The sequence below is a fragment of the Triturus cristatus genome, chromosome 1_1 (assembly GCF_964204655.1).
Source record: "Triturus cristatus chromosome 1_1, aTriCri1.1, whole genome shotgun sequence".
NCBI lineage: Eukaryota > Metazoa > Chordata > Amphibia > Caudata > Salamandridae > Triturus > Triturus cristatus.
In genome coordinates this window covers 142,599,250-142,620,222 of record NC_140579.1, presented here as the reverse complement: position 1 = coordinate 142,620,222, position 20,973 = coordinate 142,599,250, and the positions used below count along the sequence as shown (strand labels likewise).

The 20,973-nt window shown below is 50.1% G+C and overlaps 1 protein-coding gene and 1 long non-coding RNA gene across 2 annotated transcripts in view; both read right to left on the bottom strand.

Moving 5' to 3' along the window:
• The window catches only part of LOC146869852 (uncharacterized), a 63,373-nt gene that overhangs the window by 13,612 nt on the left and 28,788 nt on the right, over window positions 1–20,973 (bottom strand). The gene's annotated exons all lie outside the window — the stretch shown is intronic.
• Window positions 426–3,333, bottom strand: LOC146869853 (uncharacterized). The gene is made up of 2 exons (XM_085623169.1): window positions 3,166–3,333; window positions 426–2,127 (listed from the first exon to the last, which is right to left on the bottom strand). Exon 2 carries the CDS (start codon window positions 1,834–1,836, stop codon window positions 1,201–1,203), a length of 636 nt encoding a protein of 211 aa, XP_085479295.1. The 5' UTR covers window positions 1,837–2,127; window positions 3,166–3,333; the 3' UTR covers window positions 426–1,200.

Genomic DNA, 20,973 nt, shown 5'->3' with positions numbered 1-20,973 from the left:
TAAGTAGGTTACAACATGTCTTCTCCCTCTAGAAGGGAGGGATAATTTCCTCATCCCCAGAAATGGGATGGGGGTATTATTCCACAGTGTTATACACCTTACACGACATGTTTTGATACAGCCAAACCATAGTTACCATAACCGTTTAAGATTATAAGGCACTTTAAGAGTATATGGTAGGCTATATCATAGAACAGCTATAAGGACATGGTTCCGAAAGCTGCAGACAGGCTCAGCTCATGCTAGAGCACCATCTCACATGTTACCAAGCACTCTGCCTCCAGGATTGTTAAGGCCTGCCATAGGAGTGGCTGATAGGTACACATGTGTCTATATATAAGATAGGTATAGGAATACTACACCTAAGCAAGGAGTGATTACACGACCTTGCCCCAGCTGAGTGATCAGCCAGTTGTGTCATAATGGAAGGCCAGGCCAGGGGTGGCAGAATACATGCTGCAGCCCCTGGTAGGCCTAGGGTACACCTATGCCCTGGGTACCTAAGGTACACTGTACAGGGGCCAATAAGGTGATCCTATCCAAATGGGTTATGCACCTAAAGTACATAGTATCAATTTAGAGAGAACAGCAGGGCTGTGGGTCTGATTAGCAGGCCCACAGCCACATCTAAGTCGAAACCCAGTAAAGCAAAAGCAAAAAGTGGGGGTGAACATAGAAAGCAGACCCTACTCTCCTACAACGCACACCTTCTGGAGAAAATCGTATCGTAACCGTGAAATGCTTGAGCAGGTCGAGACCCACAATATTGTCCGGCGTGTTAGGGGAAAGCAAAAATGGACATGCAGCAGAGAATTTATCCACATGAAATGCAAGTGGTTGTGACATTGAAACCTATCGATCTAATGGTTAAGCCAGACAGGGGAGCCCTTGGAACAAATTGTTTAGACAGGGCGCTACGAGTAGCTCCTGTGCCAACCAAAAACCGATCAGTGGAACCCAAAACACGTGCATTAACATAGGGACCCTTCTGATCTACTGGGACTTCAACTGATTCCTTACCCCATCCTAGGCATTCCTATACATAAGCAGAATCCTTCAAATCAGCGATCGGATAATCAGACATTTGATATTGGTTGCGTCTATCAAAAGTATTACAAGAATTCTGAGTATGCTCAACAGCCTCAACCCTGGTGCGATCGTCCATAGCTCCCCTATATCCTAAATTCCCTGGGCGGCTTCTCATTTGTCCTCGGCCACGCTGATATCGCTGAGCACGCAATTGCAGACAGTCAGCAGCCCAATGTCCAATCTCCTTACAATAAGCACACTGATCAAGAGACAAAGTAGTTCAGGTGATAGAGGTTGCAAACTCTCGCTGGCCTTTAGGTGACTAGCTATTCCTGGCAACATGTTTGCCACAAATTTATCAACAAACAGATGCCTGCCCGTGTCATCTGTCAATGACTGGCCACTAAAGTCGTGGAATGTCTCCTCAAAACGTGTAAAAAAGTCAGAGACTGATTTATCTGCCTTTTGCTTACCGGATGCTAACATAGTCCAGTCTATCTTTTTAGGAGGAATAAGAGTTTTCAATTTAACTATAATAGCCCTTGGAAGATCTAAAGTCTCTTGTTGCGGTTTCTGTGTTGGTTCCCTTTCTGAATCTATCTTCTCTAGTACCTTCCAAGTATCTCCAAAAACTTCATGATCATCAACTTTACGAACAGACCTCCACATACCAGGGAGTAGAATAAGCCCAAAAAACATATCAATATCAGACAAAGTCATGGTACAAGAACTAAAAGCTCCTTCAACCTCTTCATAAAAAGCAGCGGGATTCTTCCACGGATCTGGCAAAGCGGCTTTAAGAGCCATAACATCTGCTCTACTCCAAGGAGTATACACCCAATTATAGATAAAATATTCCTTCACATCAGTGGAAGTTTTATCGTCATCCGTTCCTGCACCCTTAGGAGGGACATACAAAGGTGCAGCTTCACGTATTGGTTTCCCATGAACCACAATAGTTTTATCTGTCCCCGGATCGTCATCCTGCAACACAGAGGTCCGAATTGTTTGTTCAGCTGCAGCAGCTGCCTTTTTCTCCTCTCGCAAACGGAATTCATCAGCTCGCAGTTTAACCACGTGTCTAATTAAGTCAGCCACCTGGGAAAGGAGAAAAAGACCGTCACTCAACTGTTTATTATCATTTTTTATATCAACAGGCTCTAATTCAGTGGAATGTTTTCTAAACCTTTCAATTACTGTTCCAGTAAACGTCTCTGCAAAGTATAACTGCTCTTTCTCCTGCCATTGCTGAATTTCCGCTAGAAGATCTGGAGCAGAAATATCACCACGGGCCGCTTTCCGAGCAAAAGATCTAAGAGTGGCCGCACGGTCAGCCGTCAGAAAAGAGCGGGTCTGTCGTTCAGTACCCGATTCTGATTTGTCCTGATCTGAGAGAGATGTCATCATCAGAATCAACCTTGGGGGCAGAGGGTAAAGTATAAGGAGGCGGAGAACGATCTAATAGAAGTGAATCGTCCTGTGGTTTATTAAGTAGAGGGTAAAGGGGACTCTGGACAGGATATTGGCCATTTACCTGTAAGCGGTGCTCCCTAGCCTCCCTCTTTTGTTTCCTTCGCATCTTTAAGTGTCATTTCCAGCGCTTTCGCATAGATATTTTTTGCGTTGTTCTTTTTCAGCGAAAGCTTGCTCTAGTCTCACATGTTCACGCGCTTCTTTCTCCCACATTCGTACACAGTCAAACATATCTGGTCTACTTTTGCGCTTAAACATACATTGTTCCACATACTGAATTTTTTTAAGATTGAATGACCCATTTATAGACCAGCGCAACCTTGCTAGTATTTTTATTGCATAGTGTACTATACATTATAGAAGAAATACCATGTTTAATGTACATATCCCTATTTGGTGTCCCCTTGGGGGGAGCAGTCTGAGTTTGTTCAAGATTCACATTGGTACCTCAAAGAAAGCAGCACATTCTACGAAGTGCGCTTGAAACAGCCATGCCAAGAATATTGTAGCATATACAATATTACACATAAAGTGGCACTTAGCTCAAAGTGTGCCGTTCAAGTTTTCACAGTTCTCATTACCTGCTTAAATAAATTGCAATTCATATATACCCAGACAAATCACGTTTTTGGCCAAACAAGCAAACAAATGTCGACGACTTACCAAGAACAAATCTCCAGCCGCCCACTGCCAAGTTCTGAATCGACCAAATGGTCTCTGCACGGCGAACACCAGAAGGAATCTCAGTCGAGGACCGGTATCACATGGAGGGTCAAATCGGGAAAAGTGGAAAGGCACCTTGGCTGCCAAGACACAGGTCTCCTCAAGCAGTGATCATCCGTAGCGAGATTCCAATCCTCCGTCAAGACCACTCCGTCGGGCATCCGAGTCGCCGATGAGCCCCACGGGTTAGGTGCCAATTTGTAGAAGTAGACCTCAGCAAGGCCTACCGGTGCTAGGGGTTCGCCCTTCTATGCGCACTAGTCCTCAGACCAATAAGTAGAGTGGCACGGAAGCTGTAATATCAAGAAAACTGTTTATTAAACCTCATGAGTGGAACTACATCTATACAAAACCTTCAGGCAGTGTATGAGGTAGCCCAAGGAGTATTAGAACTGTGGGTCTTTTATACCCACACAGGAGCTCAAAAAGAGGCGGTACAAGTACACATAGGAAGAGTTACACACATAGATGGTCATACAGAGAATGCAGAGTCAACAAAGAAGGAGTAGTAATGAGTTGCTGACATTAGTTAAAACAGCCTGACAGTTACAGACTAAGACAGGTGCAAGAGCAGCTACAGACTTTTCTGAGCATGCTCAGTGCTGCAGGAGCTAAGTATAGATAGTTATTCTAGTAAAGCACACGGGTAGGCAACAGCGAAGAAGGAAGGAGCACATGGTCAGTCAAAATGGCTTCCAAAAACATAATGGCTTCAGCTCATGCTAACAGCGATCTCTGCCAAATTCCAATAGCTGGTCCGGCCACGGGGTGTAGGAGTGGCTGCCATAATAGGGGCGAAGGGTCCTTAGGGTGCAGGGTACACTGGTGGGAGGACTCTGGCTGACAAAGTGCATTAGGTACCTACACTCCCCCCCCCCCCCCCCCCCCACCTGCATCCCAACAAAGACTTTCAATTGGGGTGCTGGGTAATGCACACCTGGGTGGTTGCACCGGTACGGCTAGACAACATCCAATCACAACCCGTGTCAGTCTGGGATTGTTTCCGGTCAGGCGGTCCTCCCGCTCTCGCCAACCACTTGCCTGCTTCCTGGTCTTACCAGCAAGTTTGGCAGAGGACTGCTCCTGCAGGGTCTCAGCAGCTATAGATCGCTTTCAGATGGTGAGGGACTGCAGGCAGTGATAAAATGAAGGGCAGGCAAGATGGCTCGGGCACGGTTGGTCCCACTTGGTTACCCCTAGCAATCTAGGATCTACAGCATTTAGTTTAGGGGAAGCTATATTACACCGAGCTTTCTGTCAGGCGCAATTTGAATTCATCACCCGAAGCCATCCTCTGACTCCTGGGTGTGTAGCGAAAGACCACAGATCACATTCAGACGGAAGCAAAGTTATTGTCCGGTCAGATAAACGGTCCCCTATTAACTTACAAGATGCATGATCAAGGCTATCTAGGGTGGCCGGCGCAGGAAGGGCAATGCGGCGCTTAGCAGAAGTATGTCCATTTGGGGGCTCGGCTATTGACTCACAGGCAGGCCGCCAAGCAAGCTGGATCAAGTACCTAGGTCACGCGCATTATGCTGAGGTGTCCGGTGGAATCACATCATCATCATCAGGACATGAAACTGCGCAGTTTAGATTCCGATGTAATGTTGCGGCACCTGATATTGTGTACTGTGACAGGCATTTCCCTAAGGCCTCTTGTTGAGACGCAACAGTAGCTGGGCAGGCGCCTACCTTGGGAGGATGGTCACAAAGGTATATCAGCCTGGGGGGGCCAAGCTAGCAAGACATTTTCACACTCTAACGGGAGCACCTTGGGCAAACAGTGGGTGGAGCTTGCTATTTGGGCAGAGGACAGGAGGTTCAAAGAGCTTTCCAGGGTCCTTTTGGCTTAGACAAATGATCTATTCACAGGAGGATAGAAGGAATTACAATGGCCTCGCTGTTGGCATCATTGAATAACTACACGGTACTACAGATAGGGAACATAGCAGCTACTCTGCCAATGTTTATCTCAAGAGGATCTGATACACGTGAGTGTAAGGCCTTCTTGACGCTTGGCATAACAGTCCAGTGCACTGCACAGGGGGTGGAGAATAGGCCAAGTCCCGGGTCAATTTGTTTCCTTTTGAAGAAGATGGGGTTTCACCTGTCTAAAGTGGGGTGGGGGGCACGGTCAGGGGAAGCCATGGAGACCTCGCGCAGGAGGGTTAACAGCGCCATGCGTAAACTCACTGAACAAAGGGGATTTAGCTTCATCCGGCATGGTTTACTGCACGCCAAGTCCACAGGGTGTTCTGATGAAGATGGGATACACCTGTCCAGAGTGGGAATGGACCAGTTCTTGCTTGATCTGGGGAAGGCCTTGGAATCAGCAGGGTGTAGGTAACTAGGCCTATCGTGGTGGGGGGGCCCTGGGGTGACGGTGGCCACACCCAGTGCTGTGGCAGAGTTAGAGCGATCCAGAGGCTGTAAGGTACAGAAAGGTACCCTATGCAGGAGCACAGTAAGGGTGCTAAAGCCAAATATCCCCAGGGAGGTCCTCGCGTTAGGCCCTGGAGGAGCCACGGCGCCCCGTTAGTCCTACCGGCAGTTGTGTACCTGAGCAACCGGGGGTTGCCTGCAACGCTCTGCCCCCCTTAGCTGGGGGCGGTACAAAAGGGGGTGGTGATGGACGGAGCATCAGAACCAATCAAACACTCACACCCAGTCAACAGATCTGGGTTTGATCCATCACCGTTCTTTAGCCCACTCTGCCACCCCAGTTCAGACTTGGCCATATGCAAATCAGTCTGACCCTGTGCCTCATGGGAACAGTCCAGCCCGAACTGCCAAGCCATGCCTTCCCTGGACCGGACACAAGCTTCCTAGGACCGGTTTCTGGCATTTCAGCCGTCTTCAGCCAGGCTTGCTTGAATCCAGTGGCACAGTGAGCAAGGGACTCACGTCTGAGCATACCCTGCCAACTTATGGCGAACAAAGCGGTACAAAAGGGGGTGGTGATGGACGGAGCATCAGAACCAATCAAACACTCACACCCAGTCAACAGATCTGGGTTTGATCCATCACCGACTGGGGGAGAATGTCTGCATTCCGTCCATCATTTGTTTGTTGTAACCCCTTAGCTGGGGGGGCGTGAGTGGGAGGGATGGGGAGTGTTGCCGATATTGGCACTATGCAGGGCTGCCCTGGGCCCACGAAGGGGGCCCTCCTAAGAGGGCGGCCCCCCTTTGTGCTTCAGGATGGCACACAAGTCAGCCTCCCAGTGTTGGGGACCCTCCGAGGCTCCCCCATGCCCGCGTCACTTCCGGGCAGGAGGGGGCAGGGGGAGAGGTATTTATACCTCTCCTGCCCTCTGTTCGCCCTCTTTTCATGCTGCCTTGACGCCGTTTCCCTCCCCACCGCTTACCCGGTGTACAGGCAGGGGAGGGAGGGGTGTTTATCTAACTTGTTATTTTGTGTTGCAGGCGGAGTTACAGGGCGATCCAGAGGCTGTAAGGTACAGAAGGGTACCCTCTGCAGGAGCACAGTAAGGGTGCTAAAGCCAAATATCCCCAGGGAGGTCCTTGCGTTGGGCCCTGGATGTTGTGTGTCCCTCATAGGCCTCTCAGGATCGGTTCGTTGCTCAAATGAGTCCACCTATTGACACCCTCAATTCCGATTTGCCATAGTAGCACGGAAGCTTAAGGTGGTAGATCGGGGGAAGGAAACGATGGGAACAGCGGGGAGGGAGACCTGTGAACACGAAAAGAAATATTCAGAATAACTGGTACATTCACAACATCTAAAAAGTACAGAACATATACGAGAACCTATTTTCTAATGTACCTGTAAAGGAAAATAACTGGCGTCTGTAGCCACTTTAGGAAGGACGATTAAGTCACATCAGAACCTTCCAAAGAACAATACCATGTCTTTCCAAGTCACCTAGCTCTGAATAACTCACGGTGCATATACTGTGAACAGAAATCAGCATATCAGGCTTGTTCACTAGATATACATAGAAACAATCACACCTGTAGTTGTGCTACCACACATACCCACCATAAGTGGTGTTTGTTTGGGCTTCACAAGGGAGGAAGGTTTGGCTTAACTTTCACCTCTCACTGCTCTGCTAGAAGACGAACAACAAGACACATGCCACATAAATTAACGCCAACGGAATGAATACTATATTATTCTGGTTGCACTCATTCTTAGAACAGCATGTTACATCACACACATTTGATAATGGTTTTTTCAGCTTACGCTTGGTGAACAGCACGAGAATAAATGTTGAAATAATGTTATTTAATATACCACCTGGTATAATTGCAGCGTGTTCAGAATGCCCAAATGATATTTCTCAAGTAAACCCCTGAGCCCTTTTCAGGAGCAGGTAACCGGGCTTCGAGGGAGAGTGGAGACTCATGAAAATGATGTGCGCAAATCCAAGGAAAGGATTCTCAATCTCTATGCGGCCAACAGCGACGTAGAAGAAATGAAAATTTGGTGTTACCGACACCCTTACCGCACTTAAAACAAAAGCGGGTTCGATTTCAAAACCCTGGGATCCCCAACCCGAAACAGGATAATCTACAGCGTCTTTCCCGACGCTGCAGGCTTACATAGCCTTCTGGGAGAGTTCCTGCTTCATTTCCTGTGCGCGTACGACACGGCACACAGGGTCCTGGGGGATGTAGTTTCTGGTGTCGGCGCGTCGTAGAGACAGCCGGTTTCTTCCTCCCAACTTGTCTGCAACTCCTGGAAGACGGCGAGATACTTGCCCCAAACAGCCTCCCTTTGTTGTTGGAGTTGTGAGGAGTGTATAGCGGTTGTTGGTCCCAGGTACGCGACACTGGAGGAGCGACGGCACCCTGTTAGTCCTACGGGCCGTTGTGGACCTGAGCAACCGGGGATTGCCTGCAACGCTCTGTCCCCCTTAGTTGGGGGGGGCGTGAGTAAGGGGGTGGACTGGTGGTCCACCGGGTGGGAGGGGCTATCCCCTCCCCCAAAGCTAACAAGCACCGGTTGGCTAGGGCCATGGTGTAATTTAGCTCAACAGGCAGGCAGGCGGCGTGGGGCTGCCTGCCCTGGGATCGCCCGCAAGATAACCCACCATGTTGGCATATTTGTTATGCAAATAAACCTGCAGCAATTTTCTCCACTAAGAATGTGTCTTGTCTGATTATTTCTCCAAATTATTGCTGTGGGAGGGATGGGGAGTGTTGCCGATATTGGCTCTATACTCCTACGGCTCATCGTCCCCCGACATCTTCAGCGAGCAGCGCGCAATGGCACAGGACGATGGGAGCGAGGACAGAGCAGGGGCACCGTAACGTCGGCGCGCACAAACGCCAACCATGCGGCTCTCTGTGAGCGCGGGAGCAGAAGCACAGAGGCCAGTGGGGTGCTGGGTCTTGTGGCAGTAGACTTATCAGTGAATGCAAGCGTGGTGTCTGGCACATTACAATAGCCGACATGCAATCTCTCTGACATAAGGAGGTCACTACAAGGAGGTGTGAAGGAGATAGTTCCTTTGGGAATCTTGGCACATGGGGAAGGCATATGGCACCAAGCAGTTAAAAATAACTCTGTAACCAGTCGCAACAAACGCTGTCAGGCTAGACATTAGCAGATACCATGCATGAGGAGCGGGGTGAGCAGTGGCTGCAAGTGACATTTGAAAGTGGTGTGGCATAAAAGTTCGGAATGAGTTCCCTGTGGCGAGTGAGCGAGCTCGACCACCATCATAAGGGGGACTCGGCGGCAGGGTGGGCAAATAGTGCATTTTCAAGCAAATTTGGAAAAAAAATATTAATAAAGCAATTGTGAAAGTAGAGTTATAAGATCAATAAAGAGATTTTATATGATAATGAAGTAGGTAGCTGCTTATTCAGTATAACCAGAGAACTGCATAACAGATTTTGAGATAACAATGCAGTGAGTACCTCACAGATATTTATTTATTGAGATATTGCATACAGGGCAATGCTGGTTGGTTGGGGCTATATCAGCCGCAGTAATGTGGCTTGGGAGCACAAGGTTATTACAGCAGATAATAGCGGGGGCTAAGGGGGAATAGAGGAGGTTTAAATTAGGCGGCAGGGTTGCTTAAATTATGCAGCAACAAAAGCCATAATTATGCGGTATAATGCAGCACAGTTCTGTGCCAGGGGAGGATAAACAGGCCCAAGTCATTGGCCATACGCAGCTTCCCACGTAGAGCACAGGATATTAACAAAGGTATTAAGCTACACTGCGGTTTTCCACAGGGCCAGGAACTAGGGGGGCAGTGATTATAAGATGGAGGCATAGACTCATACAGAATTATAGCCCTAGGCACCGCTCCAAGCCCCAGTTAAGGGAATACAGTAGAGCAGTGTCCTTGGATTGGGAGGAGGTTCATTCTGGCCCCTCCGGCCTTGGGCAAGGGTGTGCAAGGCTCTTCACCGGGGGTTCGGGGGGAGGGGGGGGTTGGGAGAATGGTGCGCTCCTAACACCTTCTTCTTCCCCCCTCCCCAGCATGCCTACACCAATGCTGGATGGGTCGAGGGGGGGAATACAGGGGTAGGGGGCATTCGGTAAACAGCTAGTAAAGAGGATAGTGCGTTTTGGAAGGTCAAACACAGAGAGGCAGTGCCACCTGGTTCTTGGAGTAATGCCAGAGATAATTGGAGAGGTATCTACAGTGGGTAGGCATACAGCGAGCGATAAACAAGCCTGGGGCAGAACACTAGGGCGTGCCAGTAGGTGGAGAACGACGGAAGTCGGCGTGTACAGTGGACAAGGGTTTGGGCATTAGAGACTGGGTACAGGTGGTGCAAATAGAAAAGGCTAACATGTTGTGAATAATTTAAATTTTAGGCAAGGAAGCAGTCCATTCGGACGGAGAAGGGACTGAGTGAACTGAGCAAAGTGGTGTCAATAGTGGCGGAGGTCATGGACTTGACAAAGGGAGCAGGAACAAGCATAAGGGGGCGGGGACTGGAGCAGAAGGTAAGTTTAGAAAAAACAGGATGGGCGGCATGCTGCAAAGTATAAGAAACACCGCCAAGACAGCGCTGGGGGGGGGGGAACCGTAGCAAGCATATGCCCCACTTGGGTCATGCACATTGGCATAAGTTTGGATTTAAGGGCTACCACACACAGTAAACGTACCCCAGCCACCTTCTGCAAGGCTATCGCCATTTTCAATTTTAGGTCAGCCACAAAAGGGGAGTGGTCCAGGACACGCCCGGGCAATGATGGGAGACGAGGAACTGTATCACAGCGGTACACTGGAGCTCACAGCAAATGAAGAGGCGCGGGACCTAGTGGGGTTGCACCAGGAGTTGAGTACCTCGGCGGCCAGGATGCACAGCAGCTTTGGGCCCGCTTTGCGGCAACGGTAAAAGAAAAGAACTGGGAGGGGTGGGAGTTGGCAATGGCTGAAATGCAAGCACCCGCTCCCAGAGGTGGGGGACAATGCAAGGACATGGAAGAGTTGCAAGGGGAAGTTTTTGCAACCAATGGCCATACTTGTGCATCGACACGGGGGGGAAAGCGGTGTATGGAAAAGAAAGCGAGGGGGAGGGGCGGATGTATCGCAGGAGCAAAAAAGGCAAGATTGCCACCAGAAGACATAACAAGGTCAATAACAGGGGAGGACTCACAGGCAGCAGCATCAATTTTGCAGGTGTCTGTGCTAAGTAGGCGAATGGGAGAGGACAAACACCAGTTAAACAAGGAGGTGGCATTAACAACTGACATTGGTCCCTTGGGTTCGTTTTCGAAAGTAAGGCAAAAACCTTTCAAGCATTGGCACGGGCAAACTGGGAAAAGCGATGGGGAGGCAGTAGGGGGCAGTAAAGGGATCACGGCAGGTGGAGCGCAGGATGGGTCCCCAATGCAAGTCTGGGGGTGGGTGGTTATGGAGCATGGGGCACACGAAGGGGCAGGGAGGAAAGTATCGGATCGGACGGTTAAAGGTGACACCATTTCACCGGAGAAGGCTCCATTGACAACTGCATCTCAAGCCAGCAATACAAGCACCACACCATCCAGTAAGGCTGGGGCAGGGGGGTCTAGCGGGACACGCTCACAAGCATGGCATATTCCAATGGAAGTTAAAGAGAGAGTTTGGAAGAGATAATTCATTGATATTTTCACTCTGCTGGAACATGTGCATAGGGGGGAAGACACATTACGGGGATATGGGCCCAGCAAAGAGAGCTGTTGCCAGTGCATCCCGACAGCTTTCATTTGCTGGGGTTCCAGTTCAGAGGAAAGCTTTACTATGACCGGTGCATGCCCATGGGATGTTCAATTTCATGTGCGTATTTTGAGGCATTTAGTTCCTTTTTGGAGTGGGCAACAAACAAGGTACAGCCAGTAGGTGGCCAGCTCCATTATCTAGATGACTTCTTATTTGTAGGCAAGGCAAACTCCCCCGAGTGTGCTCAAGCATTGGCAGCCTTCAAGGTCATGTCGCACAAATTAGGAGTACCATTGGTTGCAGAGAAAACGGAAGGCCCCACAACTAAGCTAACAATTTGTGAATAGAGTTGGATTCCTTGGAGGGGGTGTCACGCCTCCCAGTTGAAAAGGTACAGGACTTTGCAGCAGCTATTGAAAAGGTATTAGCAATAAAAAAAAGCACCATTAAGGGATATCCAAGAGTTAATTGGTAAGCTCAATTTTGCATCCAGGGTCATTCAGGTAGGGAGTCTTTTCAAGAAGGTTGGCAGTGGCAACAGCAGGCATTACTCAGAAACATCCCTTTGTAAGGTTGGGTGGGGGGCTGAAGCAAGACTTGCGGATGTGGTTGTCTTTTCTACAAGGTTTCAATGGAGTCAGAATATGGCCAACACAATGACAGGAAATGGTTGCAACGGTACACAGATGCCTCCAGGCGGGGGGGCTTTGGGTCAATATTGGGTGCTGCCTGGTGTGCCAAACAGTGGCCACCTGCTTGGCGGAATTCTGGCCTCACACACAATATCACAGCATTAGAGCTCTTTCCTATTCTAGTATCATTGTCACACTGGTCGAATACCTTGGCTAACAAGAAATTAGTGTTCTGATGGATACATCTGCCAGTGGATTCCTCACCTTGTGAATATTCCCTGCACCAACAACATTCGGAAACTTTTGTAGCAGTCCACGCCGATGAGGTCGAAGACGACATCACAGAGACACAGCTCCGCTCGCGACTCCGCTGACGTCACCGGCTCCATAAGAAGACCTCGTCGGCGTGATGACGTCCGTTCCCTTTTTTCCGCGCCGTCGACGCCAACGGATTTCGGGAATCTCTCTCTGTAGCTATACTTGTTACTTTGTTTTCTGCTGGTTTCTCTTTGTCTTCTTCAGCTGAAATGTCGACGAAGAAGTCTGGATTCAAGCCTTGTCGAGAATGTGGGAAACATGTCGATAATGGATCCGCATGACGACTGCCTGTGGTGCCTGTCATCGGACCAGGATGTGGAAGGATGCTCTTGTTGCCGCAAGATGAGCTCCAAGGCTCTTAAGGAGAGGGAAGCAAAGCTCTTCATTGCCAAGATGAAGAAAGAAAAAGAGGCCGAAGGAAATCAAGGTCGAGGTCGGCGTCGAAGTCGACTTCGGGGCATGCTTCTAAATCTAGGAAGCACAAGAAAAAGAGGAGGCATTCATCTCGACGTCACTCAGATAGGGATGCGGCTCCGAGATTGACATCGCCCTCCCGACGCCGTAAGGACTTCGTATCTCCCTCGCCCGTTCTGGATTCACCTATTGGCCTGTCGTCACATGTGGCTTCACCGGAACATTCCCCGGCTCGGGCCCCGGCTCCATCTCAGACGCCGGCTCCGTCTCCGTCTTCGTCCCCGGCTCCATCTCCGTCTTCGTCCCCGGTTCCGATTGAGGAGCTTCCAGCTCAGGGAGAGCCTTCGGCTCCACTGAATCCAACGTCGGCGCCGGTTGGCCCGAGTCCGGTGATGCCTGAACAATATCCTGGGTTTCCAGGACCCTACGCATTATCTTAATGCTATGTACGGAGTCTTCTCCAGAGCCATGTACCCCTCTGGTGCACCTTCGGATTCTATGAGTCCTATGGCCTTTAGTTTGGGAGTTCCCCAAGCCTATCCTCAGGCTCCCTTCATGCCATTTTTTACGGCGACGCCGTCTTGGCAACTACCGGCGCCGAGGACATTGACGCCGCTCCCTTCTTCACCGGCACCGACTCGACATTGTTCGACGCCGGCTGGTCCATCGGATCCATGCTCGGCTCCGACCCCGGCGCCGTCGGATTCGGTCACGGCGCTGCCGACTCCAGTTGTGAGGATCAGGTCTAGGAGGGAGGCCCAAAGGGTGCTGGATGAACAAAGATACCTGATGGAGGAAGTAGAGGAAGGGGAGCTCATAGAATCGGACGATGTGTTTGATGAGTTGAAGGAGGCTAGTGGCCTGGACTTATCACCTGAATGGGAGATTACTCCTCCTTCTGACCTTCCTTCAAAGGATGTGGCTCCATACCATGCCGTTATAAAGAAGGCTGCTGAACTTTTAGATCTGCAATTGCCTTCTGCAGAGTTCAAGACTAACATCTTAACAGAAGTTCTGCACTCTCCTTCTGCTGTTTGAGCCTTTACTCCCTTTTAATGAAGCCATTATAGAGCCAGTAATGGAGGTGTGGCGTAAGCCCTTTTCTGCTCCGGCAGTCTCTAAAGTTATTACCAGGAGGTATAGGGCAGCTCGTGGGACCCAGACTTTTTGACATCTCACCCATCTCCAGAGAGTCTGGTGGTTCGAGCTGCCTGTTCCAGAAAATCATCGGGTTCTTTTCCGCAGGTCCAGAGTGAGAGGGAGGTGAAGAAATTGGATCAGTCGGCCAAGAAGGTCTTCTCTTCTGCCAGCATGGCCCTTAAGTCGACGAATGCCACCTGCCTTTTGGGCCGGTATATACATGCACTTATGGACTCAGCAAAGCAGCTAGCCCCTAAGCTGTCAGAAGAGGATAGGATAAGTTTCAATGAGGTCCTTTTGGATACCCAAGCGGCGGCACATCAGGTGATCCAAAGTGGCTTGGATACAGCTGACTCGGTTGCAAGAGTCATGGGGTCTTCTGTTGCCACCAGGAGGAGTGCGTGGTTTAAATCTTCAGAATTCTCCCCTGATGTTCAGTCAACGCTATTGGACTTGCCTTTTGATGGCTCCAGACTCTTTGGCAAGAAAGCGGATGCTGCGCTTGAACGATTTAAAGAGAGTAAGGCCACGGCTAAATCTTTGGGCCTTCAATCTCAGTCAAGGGGTTCGTTCAAGAGGTACAGGGGCTTCGGAAGGTCAACCTTTCATTCTTACAGACAGCCCCAGCAGCAGCAACAGCAACAAAGCACTCTGTATAAGAGCTACAGAGGCAGACTCAGGGGTCGCTCTCGAGGTCTGCAGCTCTCCTCCTCTTCCTCAGCCCCTCCCACCACCGCAAAGCAGTCCTAGATCCACCATTCTGGATCATGTTGGTCCTGTGAGGGGCCGGCTTACCCATTTTTTACAAGATTGGAAATCTGTTACTACAGGCCTTTGGGTTCTAGCTCTTGTAGAAAATGGGTACGCCCTTCCCTTTCGGGAATTTCCTCCAAATTACCCTCCTTGTCAAGGTGCTTGCTCGGAGGACCACCGTCTTCTCCTGCAGGAGGAAGTCCTGACGTTACTAAGAAAAGGTGCGATAGAGGTGGTTCCAGAGCAGGAGAGGGGTCAGGGATGCTACTCCCGGTATTTCCTGATTCCGAAAAAGGACGGCAGATTGCGTCCGATTTTGGACCTCAGGATCTTGAATCTTTATCTGAAGCAAGAGAAGTTCAAGATGCTCACGCTAGCACAGGTTCTTCAAGCGCTGAATCAGGAGGACTGGATGGTGTCGATCGATTTGCAGGATGCGTATTTCCACATCCCCATCCTGAAGTCGCACAGGAAGTATCTCCGGTTTACAGTAGGGTCACAACATTATCAGTTTGCGGTCCTTCCGTTTGGTGTTACTACTGCACCTCGAATCTTCACGAAGGTGATGGCAGTGGTGGCAGCCCATCTCAGAAGGTCGGGGATCTCAGTTTTCCCCTATCTGGATGACTGGCTGATCAAAGCGGAGTCGCCAGGGAAGGTGCTTCATTATCTGCAGGTTACAACTCAGCTGTTGTACAAATTGGGTTTTTCGATAAACGTACCCAAATCTCACCTGGTGCTCTCTCAGCGCAACCTGTTCATAGGGGCGGTACTGGACACTGTGTGTCGGGCATTCCCACCTCCACAAAGGATTCTCAACATACAGGAAATGATTCCTTTGTTTTACAATGGAGCGGTCGTTCCAGTCCTGAAGGTCCTTCCCCTGCTCGGTCTGTTTGCTTCCTGCATTCTGTTGGTCAACCATTCACGCTGTCACATGAGGGCGCTCCAGTGGTGTCTCCGCAGGCAGTGGTATCAGCACAAAGGAGATCTCAGGGAGTCTGTGAGGATCTCGGGAGAAGCTGCAGCGGATCTGTCTTGCTGGAGCGTGGAGGGCAATCTGTCTCAAGGAAAGCCCTTTCATCTACCTCCATCGGTGGCCACAGTGATAACGGATGCATCCACTTTAGGGTGGGGTGCTCATCTGGGGGATCTGGAGATCAAGGGTCTTTGGTCTCCATAGGAAAGGTTGCTTCACATCAACCTTCTGGAATTGCGGGCGATACGTTTGGCGCTCAAGGCCTTTCTCCCTTCCCTTCGCGGTCAGTCGGTTCAAGTCCTGACGGACAACACTACCCGATGTGGTATGTCAACAAGCAGGGAGGAGTGGGGTCTCTTTGTCTTTACAGAGAGGCTTTCCGTCTCTGGTCCTGGGCTCAGGATCATCAGATTTGTCTGATGGCAAATCATCTGGCCGGGGTTCTGAACGTACGTGCAGACAGTCTCAGTCGGCAGTTCTCCACCGACCACGAGTGGAGGCTTCATCCGGAGGTGGTTCGTCACGTCTTTAGGATGTGGGGAACTCCTCAGGTGGACCCGTTTGCCACTCACGAGAATGCTCACTGCCCGTCATTCTGCAGTCTCCAGTATCCGATGCAGGGAGCTTTGGGGGACACGTTTCAGTTGAGATGGGACTCTCATCTCCTTTACGCGTTTCCTCCCATACCCTTGATTCCTCGGGTTCTGAGGAAGATTCGCCAAGACCGGGCCCAAGTCATATTGATTGCCCCGGATTGGCCAAGAAGGGTGTGGTATACAGATCTTCTCCACCTCTCCTCGTGCCCTCTGCTCCGTCTCCCTCTGAGGGCAGACCTCCTCTCGCAGTCGGAGGGGCCGGTTCTACACCCCCACCTCCAGAGCTTACACCTTCATGCCTGGAGATTGAACGGGGCAACCTGAATTCTTTTTCTCTCCCGCCAGATGTGGTGGATGTAATTTTGTCTGCCAGACGTCATTCCACTAAATCTATCTATTCCTATAGGTGGTCTAAATTTGTGCTCTGGTGTGGGGAGAAGTCAATTGATCCTTTGAGGGCTCGTTTATCTGACATTCTTCAGTTTGCCCTTTCTCTTGATCAGCAAGGTTTTGCTGTAGCCACTGTAAAGGGTTATCTTTCAGCCTTGTCGGCATTCCTTTGTTTGCCGGATCAACCATCATTGTTCAAATCGCCTATTGTTTTACGATTTCTAAAGGGCCTCCTTTAATTGTGCCTCAATGGGACTTATATCTTGTCTTAACTTATCTGATGGGTTCTCCCTTCTAGCCCTTACACAAGTGTCCCTTGAGACTGATGTCTTTCAAGATGGTTTTTCTCATTGCGATCTCCTCGGCAAGGAGGGTAAGTGAGCTTCAAGCTCTGAGTTCAAAACCCCCGTTCTTGACCATTCACGCTGAAAGAATGGTACTCAGGACCAGGGCTGCTTTTCTGCCTAAGGTGGTAACTCCCTTTCATCTGGGGCAGTCCATTACCCTCTCTAGCGTCTATACTCCCCCTCACCCTTCCAAGGAGAAGGAGAGACTTCACCGCTTGGACCCTAAAAGCGCGGTGAGCTTCTACCTTGACAGGACTAAAGACTTTCGAGTTGATGACCAGCTCTTCATGGGCTTTGTTGGCTGCAAGAAAGGCAGAGCCGTGCACAAGCGCACCCTTTCCAGATGGATTGTCTTGTGCATCAAGATATGCTACTCTTTGGCTGCTAAGGAACCTCCAGAGGGTTTAAGGGCTCATTCTACTAGAGCTAAGTCTTCCACTTCTGCTTTGTCTAGAGGTGTTCCTGTGGAGGACATTTGTAGGGCGGCAACTTGGGCCTCCCTTCACACTTTCGCAAAGCATTACTGCTTGGATTCCGAAGTGAGGAGAGACGGACATTTTGCTCGTTCCGTCCTTCAGGACTTTCTGGTATAGAAGGGTGGACACCCTCCTCCAGGAGTGGGACTGCTGTGGGTATCTTTTCACAAGGCGAGGAATCCACTGGCAGATGTATCCATCAGAAGAACAAGTTACTTAACTTCGGTGAAGCTTTTTCTGGGGGATACAGTATCTGCCTGTGGATTCCTCACTGTCCCACCCGCCTCCCCATTGTCCACCCTTGTATACCTACAATTCTAATGATGATGTCTCAAAATGTATTTGTTACTGTCAAAGGCATTGTGTTGTTTCTTTTGCCTTCCTTTTTATTCTCCACACAGTTAGTGTCGAATTGTATATTATGTACTGTGTATACTGTGTATATATTGCTGTCAGTCCGTCCGTGTGCCTCGAAGGCTCGGAAAAAAGGGCAGAACTGATGTCATCACGCCGACGAGGTCTTCTTATGGAGCCGGTGACATCAGCGGAGTCACGAGCAGAGCCGTGTCTCTGTGACGTCGTCTTCGACCTCATCGGGGTGGACTGCTACAAAAGTTTCCAAATGTTGCTGGCGCAGGGGATATTCACAAGGTGAGGAATCCACAGGAAGATACTGTATCCACCAGAAAAAGCGTTACCGAAGGTAAGTAACTTGTTCATCCGGTCAGACAACATGGCAGCCGTCCACGCAATTAATAATCAGGCGGCGTCATGTCCCATTGTATTAAGCTTATTAAGGCATCTGGTGAGCATGTGTCTCCAGTACAATATCCAGATAAGAGCAAAGCATGTGCAAGGGTTTCAGAACAAGGCAGCTGATTCTCTCTCGATTCCAGTGGCAAACGTTCCCAGCAGAATGGCCAGAGGCGCGGCAGCGGGGGGGGGGGGGGGGGGGTTTGAGTTTTAGGGGACGTTCCACACATATGTACACCAAGTTACACTTGTAATAAAGGGCTTATTGTAGACTCATTACTCAACCTTTCTGTGCTTCTGTTCTACTCCACAGAGTGTAAAAACCGTGTGGGTCATTGGGCACTCTTACGTGTCCATGGCTTCATACAGAGCTCGTAACATTGGGTGGAATACGGCATTCCCGTTTCAACGTACAAAGGTGCGATGGTTTGGAAAGCCAGGGTTGCACTGGAGAGAATTGGGGAGCGTCATTCAAGCATTCCGCGCTCACTCAAAGGACCCGGATGTTTTAGTAATTCATCTAGGGAGAAATTACCTTCCAGTGATGGGGAGGGGTAAGTTACTTCACATGCTAAACAAAGATCTCACCACTTTAGCCTGGAACATGGATACCACGGAAGTTCTATGGTCCGAGATCATTCCCAGAAGGGTTTGGGCTGGTGCTCGCTCCCAAACGGGCATAGAGTTGTCAAGGAAGAGGCTAAACAGCCTCATGGCTAAATGTCTGTGGAGGGCAGGCTTAGACAGAATTATGCACACACTGATTAACTTGCGGCAGCCACATTATTACAGTGTAGATGGGGTTTACCTATCCAATACTGGAACAGATGTCCTGCTACGGAATATGCTAGCGGCATTGAATGCAAGGGGCTGTTGGTTGTTCTGAAGAATTGGGCCGCAGTTATGGCGGGGGGGCCTCACTGGCAGCGATAGCTCCCAGCGAGGCATGGCGGTACTTACAAAGCGATCCAACAAGAATACAACAGGTTGCAAAACGGGAACAGACCACAAACAGGACAGTCAGGACCCAGGGGGGACTGGCAAGCTCCCCAATGGCCTTTGTTCACGTGAACCGGAAGCAAACAATTAAGTACACAATTAAGTGCAGAGCCTGTGGCATGGAACAAGTTACCAGGTCACCTTCGCAGAGAGGGGTTGAGGGAACATTCAGCCAGGGTCTGGCGGGCTGGAAGTACATATGCTTACCCGAGAGGAGTGTGTGGCAACCGGAAGTAAAAGGTTACCCGGTCGGGCTGGAAGCGGAAGCTTGCCCGGAGTGAAAGTGAAGTGTTGGGTCCAGAGGTGATAGGTCACCAGGGCAATGGGGCCGGCACTGAATGGAAGGCACAGTGCGGAGGTTATGGGTCAAGGACACAGGCTCGCCTAACAAAATTAATGGCGTTTAAAGGATCGCTTGTAAGTTGAAAAATGCCTAATAAACTGCGGCCCCAATTCTTCCATAAAAACGTGAATTTGGTGTGGTCTGAATTTATTGGGATCCGGGTAGGGTGACTAGGTGGGGGGTGCCTCTGCTAAGCGTGTGTGGGCCTGTATATGAGTACACTTGTGGAATCCTTGTACTGGGTTTACGTGCGTGTCCCACTCGGGTAGTCTGATTTCCGCTTACCACTTTTGGGGTCCAACAGCCGCCACTAGGAGGCGGATTGTACACAAACGAAGCCTGTGACTTTCACCCCCCTCTTCTGCATGCTTCTCTGCCACTAGATACTAGCTTTTATTTCTCTAGTTTTTTTTCACTTTGTTAGCCTTGCTCAAAGTCCATCTCCTTTTAATCGCCCCCTAACCAACTTCCCTTCCCCAGCCTCCTTCCGTCTCTCGCTACCTTCGCGCTCTTCCCTTCGCATACACTCCTCCTTTCTTGGCACCCCTCTTCACCTCAATTCTCCAACCGCCCCGCTGCCCTCTCCATCCTGTCTGGTGTACATGTTAATGACATTAAATGACCCTTCCCCCGCCCCTATTCGGCCCCTGCAGGCCCAGGATGCTCAGGGGTGGGGGGAGAGGCTTCCCTGCAGATGGCCCGGGTTGTCCTGCCACCGACGGGCCATCTTCCCCATTTCACGCCCCGAAAAACAAAGTTTTGGAGGCAACCCAACCCTCGGACTGCAAAATAGGGTCTAGTTATTCATGGCTTTCTCGTACTTAGAAATATAAGGGGATTAGCCGGCCCTCCTCGTGATTAGCCAGTGTGAGACAGCAGAAGCCCCCTTGCCCACAGCCCCTCCTCCCAGCTTCTGGGCCATATGGCATCCTGCTAATCTGCTCTGCTACCATCCTGGATTGGTTCTCCCTTAAATGGGATCATTCCAGGAAGAGTTGCGGATGCCCTGCCGTCTGGGGCCTGCTGCATTTAAAGGCAGCCTGGTAGCCAGAGGGGGCCCTCTGCCTCCTTCACTGGCTGCCAGTAAAAGAGTGAATCAGTTTTAAATCACTCTGCATTGTTCATAAATCCCTTCAAGGGACAGGCCACTCCCTGATCTCAGCCATAATTCAGCCATACAAAGCCAGGAGAAAGCTTTGCTCGGATGACTTCCATCTCATCGCTACCCCCAGAATCAAACGAGTTAGAAGTGGCGGCAGACTCTTTTCATTGAATGCAGGCAGACTTTGGAATGCCCTGCCACTCCATCTCCGAAATGAACCTAGTCACCGCACCTTCAGGAAACAGCTTAAAACCTTTCTCTTCCCTTAATTCATTTATTCTGTTTGTCCACTCGCTCAGTAGTCCTGCCTAGCGCTGGGAGGCCTCCGGGTAGCCACGCGCTTTACAAATGCCCTTTTCATTTCATTTC